The 15664-nt window shown below is 43.1% G+C and overlaps 1 protein-coding gene across 1 annotated transcript in view; it reads right to left on the bottom strand.

Moving 5' to 3' along the window:
- MFRP (membrane frizzled-related protein) overlaps window positions 1-15664 on the bottom strand; it is a 681594-nt gene that overhangs the window by 57441 nt on the left and 608489 nt on the right. Inside the window, exon 5 of the mRNA XM_088443796.1 lies at window positions 6571-6778. Within this exon, the coding sequence (XP_088299922.1) occupies window positions 6571-6778 (208 nt within the window). The remainder of the gene's footprint in view (window positions 1-6570; window positions 6779-15664) is intronic.

The following is a 15664-nucleotide window of genomic DNA, read 5'->3' as shown; positions in this document are numbered from 1 at the left end:
ATCCATGCAGGTTTTTTGTGTTAAAAGTGTATTTAAAGGGTTAACTTAATTTAAAAAAGTGTAGGGTCCCCTCCAAAAGCACAACCAGCCCCGGGCTCCTGAACTGGTTCTGTTTCTGGAAATAAGGGAGAAAAATGCATAGGGTTCCACCATATTTCCATCAATCAGCACCAGGCTCTTACTAATGGGGGTGTAATGCCACAGCCAGGGGACATGCTTCACGGGGACTCCCGGCCAAAGCATTCATCACCCAACTCTGGAGATCCCTGGGGAGGTGGGGATCCCCAATAAAGGGGACCACCCTCTCCAGGGTACCCCAGGCTGAAGCCTGAGGCTATCCTCCGCATTTTTGGCTGATAGATAGGGTTAAATAATAGATATCAACTAATATTGTCTTTTATATGTTGACTATAGGTCCCAGCAAGCCTTCCCTGCATTTAATGGCTTATTGAAAAGCAGAGGCATACACTGATCTCACTGTTCTGTTTATGCTTCTACTCACCACGCTGCAGGGATTTGGGAATTGATGTGCAATATAGGGCCAATACAAGTGAATTCATACATGCCACAACACGACCATTATCACCATTAAATGACAATTGTCAGCCCAATATGCTTCTTAGTATATTTGAGATTTGGTAAATACTGTAGAACAAGCGCTCTGAGCCGTGTTATGTGTGATGTAGAAAAAAAGAGGTAGGGGCAGCTAGATGTCGTGAGTGGTCCTAAAACTCACGTGGGATAAGTAACCAAATAAAGAGCTCACATATAATTCCAGCGTGCTGGATATGTGTGCAGTGGACAACAGCGCACCCTGCCTATTATTGTGTGGTAATGCGTCTCAATGGGTGTGTCAAAAGGTGTGTGCAGAACTGTAATCCTGATTCTGACAAAAGAGACTGTGTTGGGAAAAACAGTGTCTTTTATTAATAAAAGGAACTGGAAGGCATTGATAAATGGTCAATGTTCTCCTGATGGTGCAAATCCTAAGAGACACTGATGATTAGCCAGTGATCTCTGGATGAGTAAAATGATCGAAATGTCAAAATATCAAAATGCTGCTGCACATGGTGAAACAGGAGGGGGGGGGGAGAAAAAAAAAAATGGGGGGAAAAGTCTGATGTGCAAAATAAGCCCAGCAACTACAGGAACTGAGCTGTTGGTGGATGCAGTCTAAAAGTATGTCTATGAATGATACGCGAGGTGTGTGAGTAGTGTTCTGGTGGGGTGGCGTCCCAGCTCCCCCAGGTGCACAGTACTCACCCTCAAGCGTCTTTTCTAACCACCTCCTGGTGGACTCCAATAGATGTGTGGATGGTCCTAGTCCTGTGGTCCTGGAGCTCTGTGGCGCAGCGCACCGTCTGAGCGCTGTCGGGGAGAGGGAGCTCCACGCTGCTGTGACACGAGACTTCCGGGTCCCGCGATCTCGCGAGATCTCGCGTTCCCCGGGCAGTGTCTGACAGAGCAGCGGCTCAACTCAGAGGGGAAGGCTGAGGAGACTTGGGGACGGAGCTGACGGGAGTGGTAACTCAGTGTAGAGCCAACGCGTTTCTGCCTTCTGGGAGGCCTTTCTCAAGGATAAAGGGCATGTTTAGTCCTGGTGCTTTAAAGCTGATAGTGACCAATCACACTGGAGGAATGGCAAGGGAAGGTGTGTGTCTAATGAAGCATTCTGATTGGTCTTAGAAAAAAGGTCTCAGTCTCCTAAGGTGTGTGTTAAACACACAGTACATGTTAAACATGAATAGAATGTATACTTGGCTGAAAAGAGGGAGGGGAGGGGGTGGAAAGACATGGAAGTCTTTTCAAAGTGTGCTATGGTTGTGTTCATAGCATAAAATGGGGGAGGGGGGGTGTCAACAACACTCCATACTTGATGCCAATGTGGTGTGTTGCAAGTGTTAATGACAGCATGTGTTGGCACATGCTCACATGTGGTTATAATGAGATCCTCATTCTGCGAGATGTGTTTATATTAATGAGCCCAAGTTGAAATCAATATTCAGACCTAAAGGAGACATCGTTTTGAGTAAGAAAATCCATTTCATTTCTGCTTTGTTAATAACATCAATGTAGTTACCACCTCTCCAATTGAGCTTAGGTTGTTCCAAAATCACAAATTCCAGAGAGGCAGGGTCAGAATTGTGATACTCTTTAAAATGGTTGGAAACGATATGCTGAGCAAAACCTATTCTGATGTTACGTATATGTTCGTAGATTCTGACCTTAAGAGCCCTTATGGTTCTACCTATGTACTCCTTCCCACACCCACATCTTAATAGGTAAATAACTTCTTTCGAGTCACAGGACAGATCTTGTTTCATTTTGTAAGTATCTTTGGTTGTGGTGATGTCACTGATGTGATTTTCTTAGATGTTATATGTGCTGTTTTACAGCCCACACACCTCCCACAGTAATGAAAACCTGTCCGGTGTGTTGCAAATGGTAGTGTGGATTGCACCTGACTCGTGGGTTCAATGTGATTTTTGACTCGTTTCTGTTTAATGTCAGGGGCTTTTCTAAAGACCACTTTAGGTTACTCTGGGAGTATCTCATGTAGGTCCTTATCCTGAAGAAGTATATCCCAATGTTTGGATAAAACCTTCTTGATATAAGAGGAGTGAGTATTGTATTGTGTGATAAAGTGTGTCTCTTGTATGTCAGTGGTTGTGGAATCTTTCTTTTGGCTTAATAAAGTGGCCATATCAGTGTATTCAATCTCTTTTAATGCTGAGTGAACAAGTGATTTATTGTACATTTTGTCAGTGAATTGTTGTTTCATTATTTCACCATACTTAATATAGTCAGCTTGTTTCGAACAATTTCTTTTGATACGTTTGAATTGACTTTTAGGAATATTGTCGATCCATGTTTTATGGTGTGCACTAGTGGCCAGGATGTAGCTGTTCACATCTACTTCCTTCCTATATATTCTTGTCTGTATAGAGTCTTTCTCAATAAAGATCTCCAAATCTAATGTGTTATTTTCCAAGTGGACTTTGATCTTAAGAAACCTTCCAGCAAATTTAGACTCATTCTATCTATCTATCTATCTATCTATCTATCTATCTATCTATCTATCTATCTATCTATCTATCTATCTATGCTATGCCTTCTGAATTTCGTTTGTGTACCAGTCCTTTTATGATGGCTTGCATATTGTTCCAGCATATGGTCCAGGTGCTCTGCTGGCTAATGTGGATGTGAAATTGGCTTTTTGTTTGCTTCCATTGCATCCTCATTCTTTCTGGTTAATGGTATTTTGCCTTAACAATTAATAAAACATTGACAAATGCTTACCTATAGGGATGTTTGATGTCTAGTGCATTGTTTTATAAAAATTTTATACTGTACTTTCCTTCATTAGTGAATGGAGTCTTCTTGTGGGGTTGACGAGATAGCTCATTATCTTGATGTCTTCCTTTGCATTGGTAGGGCTGATTCAGATCATTCAGACTTTTGTTTTCAGTTAAGGCTCTATTTTATCATTTTGAGGTCCCCATAGCTATTGACAAGACAGAAGGTTTGGACACTTGCCTGTCATTTCTGGGTATTTAATTTGAAACATGTTCCAGGTCTTGCCGCCTTCCTCAGGAGAAATTGGGTAAGCTTTGAGCTGCTCTAGCGACATGCACAACTGCATGTTAATTTACCCTTGATCAGGCCCAATCACTGTCGGGACTGTTGAACTTTGCCTTTAGGGTCTTACCCATGAGCTGAGTTTTTTGGTGGAAATTGGAGAGGACTATGGCATGGGGTGTCTAGGACCATGGTGGGAGTGTCTAAGCTTCAGCATTTGATTTGTTTGTCATCAAAGATTGAGTAGGACCTGTCTAATTGGGGTTAATTGTGCACATTTGTGGATTGCCCTTTTTACTGACAATTTCCAGTTAAAGCTGTTCACGGATGCGGCAACTTCTACGGGGTTCGGCTGTTACCTTGATGGTTCTAGGTGCGTGGCTCCCTGGCCTGAGGAATAGGTGCAAATGGGTCTCAGGAGAAATCTTTAGCTTCTATAGCTTCTAGCAATCATGGTTGAATTTGAGATTTTGGGTGGTAGGTTGCAAATCACAGCATTGTGCTGAGGTGTGACAACCTTGGCATGGTGTAAAGGGCTTCATCCCTGCTGATTTTGTGTCTGCTTGCACAGTTGGTTTTCACTCGTTTGCAATGCAATGTCATGTTAAGGTTCAGCACATGTCTGGGGTGGAGGATAAGGTAGTGGATGTGTTGTCTTGGTATCAATGGGCTAGATAACTCCTGGTGCTAATGAGCCCGGCATGCTTTATCTCTCTTATGTTTGGCAGATGATTGAGCTGGCATAGAGAGCATAGCTGAAGGGTCTCTGTCCTCGAGAACTCTGCAGGCTTACCATCAAGCTTGAAAGGAGTGGGAAGCAGTTTCCCATAGCTGCAGACATGAAGGTAAGAATGGACATCATATGATGCTTCTTTTTATTTGGTATCCTTGTCTTTGGCAAATCCACAGTGTCTATTTCACAGTCCCTTGTGAGGATCTCTTTTTTCTTTAAATTGAAGGGCCTCTTAATCTTACTAGGTTAGTTTATTATTGTGAAAGCTTCAAAGGTTTAGGCTCATGTTACCCCTGTCATACCAGACAGTAGGTGTCCCATTGATTTGTGGCTGCTTTTATACTAGCGGCTGCTACAGATGTGACTACAGTAGTTCCCACTTCGAGGAAAATATCTTGGAGCTTGTTGTCTCTTCCAAGCAGGATGACACAACTATGCTTTTTTCGGATGTTCTTGTTGGTGAGAGGTCAGTGCTGTGTAGACTGTGATGATCTAAGACTGACCAGACAGACAGGAGTAGGTGGCTTTCATTGGTACCATCTGGGGACAGCTGAATCTGCCATGTATCCCTTGCTAATATAGGAAGTGGGCCTCAGACTGCACATCTTGAACATATATATATATATATATATATTTGGAGGTGCTACCTGTGGAGACAATTGATATATGCACAGAAAAAGAAGTACAGGTGCTCAACTCCAAATTAACTGATTATATATAAATAAATACATTTTTGCAATGAATAGAGGTTTTTGGCATAATCTTGCCCAAGGTTATGGGCCTACCCACTGCATCCGGGTAACCTCTGTCGGGTAGGTCCCTAACATACTAGGATTCAGATCCAGAGCGCAGGACACCACCAAACTGGCCCAGCTAAGCTGCCCCAGGGCACCACCATAGAAAGAAAAGTGCAGTGTAAAAGAGATAGTTAAGAGCAGCCAGGCTGCATATAAAGAATGAGAATAAAAAGTGAAATACATATATAATAAACAAACGGTGAAGGGTTAAAATGCGTTATAAGTGAGGCCCACTTCCTATATAAACTCAATCAGTGCATTGCTTTGCACACCTGGAAAGCCTGAGACACTTTCCACTCAGGCTAGCACCCTTATTAAATTGGTTAGAGCATGGAGTCTGGCATTGTAATATGCACACCAGTCAGAGGCACAATGTAGGTAAGTCCTGCAAATATTTAGACTGTGTAGTGCAGCTTTGGTTCATTTCTGGGGCGTGGGTCCCCCTGGATTGCTTTGGTTGATCTGCTTCAGGGCACCGCATTATAACACATTTTTCCTTTATAACACATTTTAACCCTTCACCGTTTGTTTATTATATATGTATATGCATTCCTTTTGAGCGTGGCTGTTGGATTGTGCTAAATATTTTGATGTACCAGAAGTTTTGGTTATCCAATTGGATGGTAACATATATTATTACCCTGTCCCTTTTAAAACAGTTGGTAATTTTTTGTGCCTATTTTGGTCTAGCATGGTGTAAAGGGTTGAGTAGGCATAGATGAGGACAGATAGAACATGAATTTGGCTGTGGCAAAATTTATCATTGCAAAAAGTGGTTATGTGGTAACGCATGAGAAAACTTAAGGTGCCTACACACTAGGCAATATTTTACACAATCCACCCGTCAGAACAAGCAATCGTGTAAAATATGTTCTAATCATGAGCGTCCACTCACGATCACGATGCTGATGCGCATACCCGCTGGTCGTACATCACATCTTCAGATCTTGCCTGTTGCAGGCAAGATCTGACAATCTCAGATATGGTGCAGTGGAATTAGTTAAGATGCACGATAGATACTGTGGCAGGAATGAATGGTAGCTCAACAGTTCATGTGAAAAAGTTTGGGTGTTGTCCCTGCATTGTATACTGTAGTTTGGTGACTGTACAACCATAGTGGGGGGCAGGGTCATTACTCTACCAGGTGGGTAGTCAAATTAGAAAGTTAAATGCATAGCTTCAACGTTGTTATGATTTGTTTTGTGCACCCTTGGAAGTATCTGCCTAGTGTACAATGCATGTACTTGCTTGTTATAGTGTACAGTTAGACGTGTTGTTGCTAGCAGTCAGTCATTTATTTTCTACCATACCATTACTGCTTAAATTTATGTAAATACATAAATAAATAAATAAATAGCTAACAAATTTACATCTCAGTGTCTTTCTTCATTATTATTATTACTACTACACATGACTCCCCCCCCCCTCCTTCAGATGATAGAACATGTAAAGGTTTCATACCTGCTTGATGTATTTTCATCTTTTAACTCCAACCAATCAAAGGGACAAAATCCATAATGTTCAACATCTAAGACAGTGACCTTTAGCTGGATAAGATGCCGCTCATCTGCCTCCAGCGTCCAGGTGCAGTGAGTATTAGGGGGATAATGGAAGGGATAGTTTGGAGAACTTATTGATCCCTCAGAGTTGCTCAAATATCCACCACACACTAGGGACGACATGAGAGAAAAAACATTATTTGTATTAAATAATAATATTATTATTATTATTATTATTATTATTATTAATATAAAAGGAAAGGCGAGCCTGGTTTATTAAATATTTTAGGTATTTAATTTTTAACCCTTAGGCAAATATAATGCAACATTTGTAAGTTTGTCAAAGATGAACTTGCTTAAGCCTCCCAAATAACCAGACATACCTCATATGACTCACTTTACAAAATTGAAGTATAGAACTTCACTTATCATCTAAACACAAAGGGTAAAGGATAGACTATATACAGCAACATTTTTGTAAATCAGAGCTATTACCTTAATGGAAAAGAACATCAACAGCTGGAAGAATATTAATAACTGTTCTGAGATGGTTATTTTTAATTGACATAGCAAAATTTTAGAAATATTTAATATATGACTCTGGCAGTATAGCTAACAATAAATGTATTGTTTTATTTATTTATTGTCAGTTACTTATTAAACATCAGCATATTCTGCTATGCTTTACAATTGGGAACAAACAGTAATAGAACAAGACTAGGTAATAACAGACAGGGCCCTGCTCGCAACCTTACATTCTATAGGGAATAGGCATTGATCCAGTCATGTAAAGTTATGTATAGACTGTATATAGGAGATTGTGTAGTATAGCTTATAGAATTTATGTGGGTAGTTCTGGGATTTGATAAACTTGTCTAAAGTAGGGGTGTGCACTGGCCACTTTTCGTGTTTTGTGTTTTGGTTTTGGATCTGGATCTTTCGTCGTGTTTTGGATCTGGATTGGTTTTGCCAAAACCACCCTTCGGTGTTTTGGGTTCTGGGTTTTGTGTTTTGGATCTGTATTTTTTTTTTAAAAATCATAAAAACAGCTAACATCACAGAATGTGTTGATTTTTCTGCTCCTATGCTATTAACCTCAAAAACCTTAATTTCCACTCATTTCCAGTCTATTCTGAACACCTCACACCTCACAATAGTGTTTTTATGTCCAAAAGGTTGCACCGAGGTAGCTGGATGACTATGCTAAGCGACATGAGTGGGCGGCACAAACACATGGCCCATCTAGTAGTGACACTGCAGTGGCAGACAGGATGGCAGTTTGAAAAACTAGGCCGCAAACAGTACATAATGCAAAGAAAAAAAAGAGGTGCAAGATGGAATTGTCCTTGGATATGTTGTTTTTCCTGCCAGTACAGGTACGGACTGTCTGACATGCCTACTTGGATGCTGTCACCGATGTAATCCTTTAACAGACAGATGCACGCTTGTCGCTGCTGCTTTGAGGATGCAGGTGCGGCTACAGCCCACACAATTCACAAAGACAGAAAAAAAAAGAATTTTTTTATTGTTTGTGGAGCACACTTTGAGGGTTACACCACCCTTTAACAGACAGACACATGCTTGTCGCTGCTGCTTTGAGGATGCAGGTGCGGCTACTGCTCATACATTTCACAAAGACAGAAAAAAAGAAGAATTTTTTATTTTGTTTGGAGTGCACTTTGGGGGTTACAGCACCCTTTAACGGACAAGCCAGCCGGCCCTTTACTTATGACACAGGTGCACGCAGTCACTGAATGGCAAAAGTGGGCAGAAATTTTTTGGGCCACCCAAAGCGTCTCCTGCACGGAATTTGCACGGAATTTGCCCAGATGTACTGCCCGCACTATATTGGTGGCGTTGTCAGATATCACAAATCCCCAGGAGAGTCTAAGTGGGGTAAGCAACTGGGCGATGATTTCCCTCAGTTTCTCTAAGAGGTTGTCGGCGGTGTGCCTCTTACTGAAACCGGTGATACACAGCGTAGCCTGCCTTGGAACGAGCTGGCGTTTCTGAGATGCTGCTACTGGTGACGCTGCTGTTGTTGCTGCATAAGGTGATACATTTACCCAGTGGGCTGTCACAGTCATATAGTCTCGGTATTGCCTGCCTAGTGAAGTGGAATCTAGACGGGATTTGGAACCGGGGACACACTACCTCCATCAATTGTCTAAATCCCACTGCACTAATGGCGGATACCAGACGCACGTCTAACACCAACATAGCAGTCAAGGCCTCAGTTATATGTTTTGCTTCAGGATGACTGCTGTCGTACTTCATCCTCCTCGCTAAGGACTGTTGGAGGATCAATTGTTTAGTAAAAGTAGTGGTGTTCCTACTTCCTCTCTGGGATGATGAACAACTCCCAGCAGCAGCACTAGGAGGAAGTGGTTCTTGATATTTCCCTATTTTATTTTTATTGGAGAAAGTTTGGTCCTCCATTTATGTTATATTGATATATACGTGCGGCTAAGGTGCACACAAACACAGAAAATTATTTTTTATTTTTGTTGGAGACTAGTGCACTTTGTGGGTTACACCACCCTTTAAGAAATGAGCCAGCCGTCCCTTTACATATGGGACACAGGCGCACGCTTGGGCGCTGCTCCTTTGTTGATGCACGTGCAGCCACAGTGCACACAACTGACAAACACAGAAAATATTTTTTTATTTGTTTGGAGTGCACTTTGGGGGTTACAGCACCCTTTAACGGTCAAGCCAGCTGGCCCTTTACTTATGACACAGGCGCACGCTTGGCGCTACTTTGTTGATGCACGTGTGGCTACTGCGCACACAATTCACAAACACAAAAATATATATATATATTTTTTTTGGAGTGCCCTTTGGGGGTTACAGCACCCTTTAATGGTCAAGCCAGCTGGCCCTTTACTAATGGGACACAGGCGCACGCTTGGCGCTGCTCCTTTGTTGATACACGTGCAGCCACAGTGCACACAATTCACAAACACAGAAAATATTTTTTTATTGTGTTTGGAGTGTACTTTGGGGGTTACAGCACCCTTTAACGGACATGCCAGCCGGCCCTTTACTAATGGGACACAGGCGCACGCTTGGCGCTGCTCCTTTGTTGATGCACATGCAGCCACAGTGCACACAATTCACAAACACAGAAAATATTTTTTTATTTTGTTTGGAGTGTACTTTGGGGGTTACAGCACCCTTTAACGGACAAGCCAGCCAGCCCTTTACTTATGGGACACAGGCGCACGCTTGGCGCTGTTCCTTTGTTGATGCACCTGCAGCCACAGTGCACACAATTCACAAACACAGAAAATATTTTTTTATTTTGTTTGGAGTGTACTTTGGGAGTTACAGCACCCTTTAACGGACAAGCGAGCTGGCCCTTTACTAATGGGACACAGGCGCACGCTTGGCGCTGCTCCTTTGTTGATGCACATGCAGCCACAGTGCACACAATTCACAAACACAGAAAATATATATTTTTTTTGTTTGGAGTGTACTTTGGGGGTTACAGCACCCTTTAATGGACAAGCCAGCCGGCCCTTTACTAATGGGACACAGGCGCACACTTGGCGCTGCTCCTTTGTTGATGCACGTGCAGCCACAGTGCACACAATTCACAAACACAGAAAAAATATTTATTTTTTTTGCACTTGGGGGGAGCACCCCTGATGGACAGAGCACCCCCTGGACAACACTACAGCACCCATTTAGGACTGGGACACTGCACAGGACTTTGGAGTGGACACAGCCGCTATGGACAACTGACTGCACAACACAGTCCAGCCAGCCCCTATGGACTTTGGAGGAGTGGACACTGCCCCTGTGGACAACAGCAGCACAGCGCAGCACAGCCCAGCACAACACTACACTGCATTACACTACACTACACAGCCCAGCCAGCCCTAACTCCCACCCTCCCTCTTCACTGTCCACAGCCGAGTGAGAAAATGGCACTGACGTGGGTACCTTATATAGGATCCAAAACCCGTGAGACCCGGAAGGCAGGATGATGACGTTTTGCCTCCATTTCAGATCCAAGTCAGGCGGGAAAAGTCGAGCCTGACTCGGATCGGCCTCGGATCGGGGGGGCACGGGGGGGTTCGGATTTCAGAAATCCGAACCCGCTCACCCCTAGTCTAAAGAGGAGAGTTTTCAGGGAATTCTTGAAGGTTTGGAGACTAAAAGAAAGTCTTGTGAATGGGAGGGCATTCCATAGGGGTACAGCTCAAAAAAAGTCCTGAAACCATGAATGTGAGCAGATGATGTGTGAAGACGAGAGACCTAAATCTTCTACTGAGTGGAGATGTTGGGTGGGAGATATTTTGAGATGAGTGAAGAGATGTATGTCAGTGTAGTTTGGTTAATTGCCTTATGTGTAAGTAAAAGTATTTAATATTGAATGTGTTAGAATACAGGTAAACAATGAGGTATTGACAGAGTAGAATAGCAGACAATGAACGTTTATAAGGAATATCAGCCTTGAAGCTGCATTCAAATTGGATTGTAGTGATGCAAGTCTGTTTTCTGGAAGACCAGTGAGGAGACTATTGCAATAATCAATGCCAGAGATAATGAGTGAATGGATTAGAGTTTTAGCAGTGTCTTCTGTAAGATATGGTCATATACTGGATAGTTTTTTTAGATGTATGCAACATGATTTGGAAACAGATTGAATGTGGGGAACAAAGGACAGCTCAGGGACAAGTATGACACCTATGCAGTGAGTAATCAACAGTGATAGAGAGATATCAGGTTGGTAAATACTTTTGGCCAGTTGAAATATTATTAATTCTGTTTTGGAAAGATTAAGTTTGAGGTGGTGAGATGACATCCAAGATGAAATGACAGAAACACATTCATAACTTGAAACAATACAGTTGCGGAGGACAGGTACAGTAGATTTGAGTATCAGCCACATACAGATGATACTGAAATCCAAAAGAGCTGAAGTTTGCCAAGATATGTAGTATAGATTGAGAAAAGCAAGGGACCTAGGACTAAGCCTTGCAGTACTCCAACTGATAGAGGTAGTGAAGAAGGGGTGGAGTCAGAGAAAAAAACACTAAAAGAGTGATTACTGATAAGTAGGATGAAAACCAGGATAAGGCTAGTTCATGAAGACCTAGAGATTGTAGTGTTTGTATGAGAAGAGAGTGATTAACAGCATCAATTGCAGCAGAGAGATCTAGAAAAATAAATAGTGAGAAATGGCCTTTAGACTTTGTGATGATCAGATCATCACTATGGTACCTTAGTCAGGGCCATCTCTGAGGAGTGTTGGGAATGAAAGCTTGACTGAAGTGGGTCATATACAGTAAGTTGTGCAAGTGAAGACAGTGTGTGATGCAAGTCTCTCAAGTAGCTTGGAGGGGCATGGGAACTGAGAGATGGGACAGTAATTTGAGAGAGAGTTAGAGCCATAATATAGTTTTTAGAATAGGTGTAATCACTGCATGCTTGAATACTGATGGAAAAATAGTATAAAATACCAGTAGAGAAAGAAATTACAGATTTCATTTAAGTTGGGAATGAGCACAGGAGACAATGCTCTACTGATTTGTGATGGCATATGATCAAGAGGAAAGGTAGTAGAGTAGGAGGATGAGAAGAGTATAGATACTTAGGGCCAAATAGGGTGAGAGTTTAGAAAATGTGAGTTTAGCAGTAAACTCTCACACTTTTTAAACTTGGCCAATGTAATAAAGTATGAGAACATGCAAATTCGCATGTTTTTAGACTAAAAAAACTCTCACGATTTAAACTCTCATGCAAATGTTTTCCCATTTTGCAGATAAAACTCTCACATTTTCTAAACCCTCACCCTATTACATTTGTCCCTTAATATTCATTTGTGGGATCAAATTGTATGCAGTCAGGAAGCCGACTATTGAAATGCCGACTGCCGGTTTCCCGACTGTGCAATCCCGACGGGACTAATGATAGGCGTCGAAATCCTGATGCCTAACAATATCCCTACGCCAGGAGCCCAATGCCCGGCATACCGAACAAAGGTAAACCGGGCGCGCAGAGTTGCGGGGGGGGATTAGGTTAGGGGATCCCAGGGGGGAATTAGGGATAAGTACCCCCCCTGGGAGGTTTAGGGTTAAGCTAGGGGCAGGGGGGGTTAGGGTTATTCACCGCTGGGAGGAGGTTAGGGTTAGGCACTTCCCCAGGAGGGTTAGGTTTAGGCTGCAGAAACTGGGGGGTTAAGTTTAGGCACTTTTAGGGGGGTTAGGGTTAGGCACTGGGGGGAGGTTAGGGTTCGGAACCCCTAAGGGAGGGTAGGGTTAGGGGGGGAGAGGGTTAGGTATAGTTAGTTTCCTTACCTGTCAGGATCTTCATTGCTGCTGGTCTTCCGGCGTCGGGATTTGAACCGCCGGACATAGGTCCGGCGTTCATCCATACCGATCCCGATCAAATAAAGAGAAGGCGGCAGAGGGTTCAAAGAAGAAATTGAACTAGTCACTGTCTGAAGAAGAGCATACTATTTCATTTTGGATCTTATCAATCTTGTCTTTCAAATAAGAAACAAGACCTTGTGCACTGATAGTAGCTGGGGGATTGGGTGCGTGAGGAGTAAATGTATTAAAAAGTCGCTTGGGGTTAGAAGCTTGAGCAGAGATGAGAGTTTGTAAATATGTTTGTTTGGGAGTGTCCAGAGCCATGTGATAAGAGTGGTAGATAGTATTATAAGTGAGGAAGTTATTTGGAGTATGAGATTTGCGCATGTGATGTTCTACTTTATGTGAGAGTTTTTGTAGGTGTCCTGTTACTTTGGAATGTCAAGGTTGACATCAAACATTATTGGGCATATTCATCATCACTTAATTTATACAAAAGCAGGTGAAAAATAAAATTTTCACCTAATTTTGTATAATTTAAGTGTCAGCCCCATTCATCAATCATGTAACACAGGAGATATCACACATATCTCCTGGTTACAATTGTGAATTGATAATTTCCACAGTCCCCATACTTTAGTATGGGTATGTAGAAATTATGAAATTCATCAAGTTCTGCAAAAGCTTTTTTTTAGGAACTTGACTGAGGTGGTGTACAGCTTCCGATAGTCTTCACAGGCTGCTATTTATACAGCAGTCTGTAAAGATATACAAGTCATCCACAGCAGAGAGATATATTAAGATCCCTCCCTGCTGTGTCTGCACTGCAGAGCCCCGGAACTGAGAACTCCGGGGCACCGCAGTGAGAGTGTGACGGAGGGGAGGAGATGATGTGGTGGCCGGGGGTGTTTGACGGAGGGTGCAGGATCGGACTCCAGTGATGTTGCAGGGGAAGGCTCGTTCCCCCCCCCCTGACAACCCAGAACAACAGCCACGCACTCACCGGCGGGGGAGCGCGTTGCATCCCGGCCAGCCAGAAGTTCGGCAGCCGCCTGACAGTGCTCCAGAAATTACAGGTTGGGGAACCGTGACTGCAGCTGATCGTGAGTCAGGACACATCACTGCCCCAGCTCCCCAGTCTGCTCTCTTTCCCTGGCATCCTGATTGTCCTCTATGGGGTGCTGCGGAGTGGGCAAGCGGGCGGGGTAAGCAGCGGAGAACAGAACGCAGCTGCAGCTCCCTGCAGTGGGGGTTGCGGGGGCAGGCAAACATCAGCAGCATGGGTGGTGGTGGTGGGGGAATGGGGAATGGGGTGTGGGGGGGCAAAAGGACATCAGCGGTGGTGGAGGGAAGGAGGTGTGGGGACAGATGGTCATCCATGGGGACCCTTGCAAAGGGGAGCAGGATCGCACGCCAGCGCCGGCTTCGAGGGGAGAGCCAGATCAGAACCGGCAGCCATGCGGAGGGGAGGAACCGGATCGCACATTGGTGCCCGCTGTAAGTGGAGAACTGGATCAGACACTGGCAGGGGGTGGGACCATGCTGGACCCCTGTCTCAGCTCCCACTCCTGGCTGCTGCTATCTGGGGGGAATGAGAAGTGGAATAGAGAGAGTGAGTAGGCAGAGGCAGTGAGAAAATCCTTGTGGATACCTCAGCTGCACGGGAAAAGTATCACTTTTCCGAAAAGCTGACTTCGCAAAAAGAGCAGCTTTTCAGAAGTGATACTTTTGTGAGGGAGGCATGATGAATACCTCCAAAATATTTTTTAAACTCGCAGCTAGTTTAAAACATAACTATCACTAGAGATAATTATGTAATGATGAATAGGCCCCTTAGTGGAGTGTGATGGGTAGCAGGAGCCACTTCATTGAGGGCTATTTGTAGAGTTTGGTTTAGGTTTGATACTGCAGTCTGTACATTGGTGAGAGTAGTTATTGCAGAGAGGTGGACAGTCAGTGAAAATTAATAGCATTAATATGTCTTCTGGCTAGAAAAGCCCTGGAAGACTTCAGTGACACTGAGCTTGAAATAATGGAGGAGAGCCTGCAGATGATAAGGTTGTGATCTGAGAGAGGGAGTGTTAGCAAATTCAGCATAGCCTGGTCAATACAAGATCCAGGGATGTGACAATCCTGATTAGTAGAGGAGTCTGTGCTCTAGTAGGTTCCAAGAAAGGAGGTTAGAGAAAGTACAAACAGAGCATGCATTCTATAGGGCTCATTTTATTGATTTGGATGGTAATGGGAGACGTGATGTTTGCAGGATTTTGCAGGATTTCAAGAGAGAAATGTATATAGTTCTAAGAAGTGCTATTTTTCAGCAAGAACAAGCAGGAACTGAATTCCTGAACCTCTCTATAACTACGATTAATCTCCTGGGCCAAAATGTATTTTCCATGAGATAAGTTTTATTTTAAAGTCCCTTTTGAGTGCCTTCTTTTCTAACTATATATATATATATATATATATATATATATATGAGAATGGTAGTGGTATAGGGCACTGTTCCTTCAAAAAGAGAATTAGATATAATCTTTATATCCCATACTTAAACTTCTTCCATTTAAGGAAATTACCAAGGTCCGAATATAACTTCAGTAAGCATTCCCCTTTATGTAGGGTAGCTGCTTTTGTTTAATCGGTCCCAAATAGTTCTGTAAAAGAAGTGAGGTGCTATTTCTCACTTCTTTTACAGATATATATATATATATACACAAAACAGAAAAACTTTTG

Source organism: Taudactylus pleione, unplaced genomic scaffold (genome assembly GCF_031769625.1).
Source record: "Taudactylus pleione unplaced genomic scaffold, aTauple2 ptg000334l, whole genome shotgun sequence".
Classification (NCBI taxonomy): Eukaryota; Metazoa; Chordata; class Amphibia; order Anura; family Myobatrachidae; genus Taudactylus; species Taudactylus pleione.
Note: the sequence above shows the minus strand (reverse complement) of the source record. Positions and strands in the feature narration are given on the sequence as shown.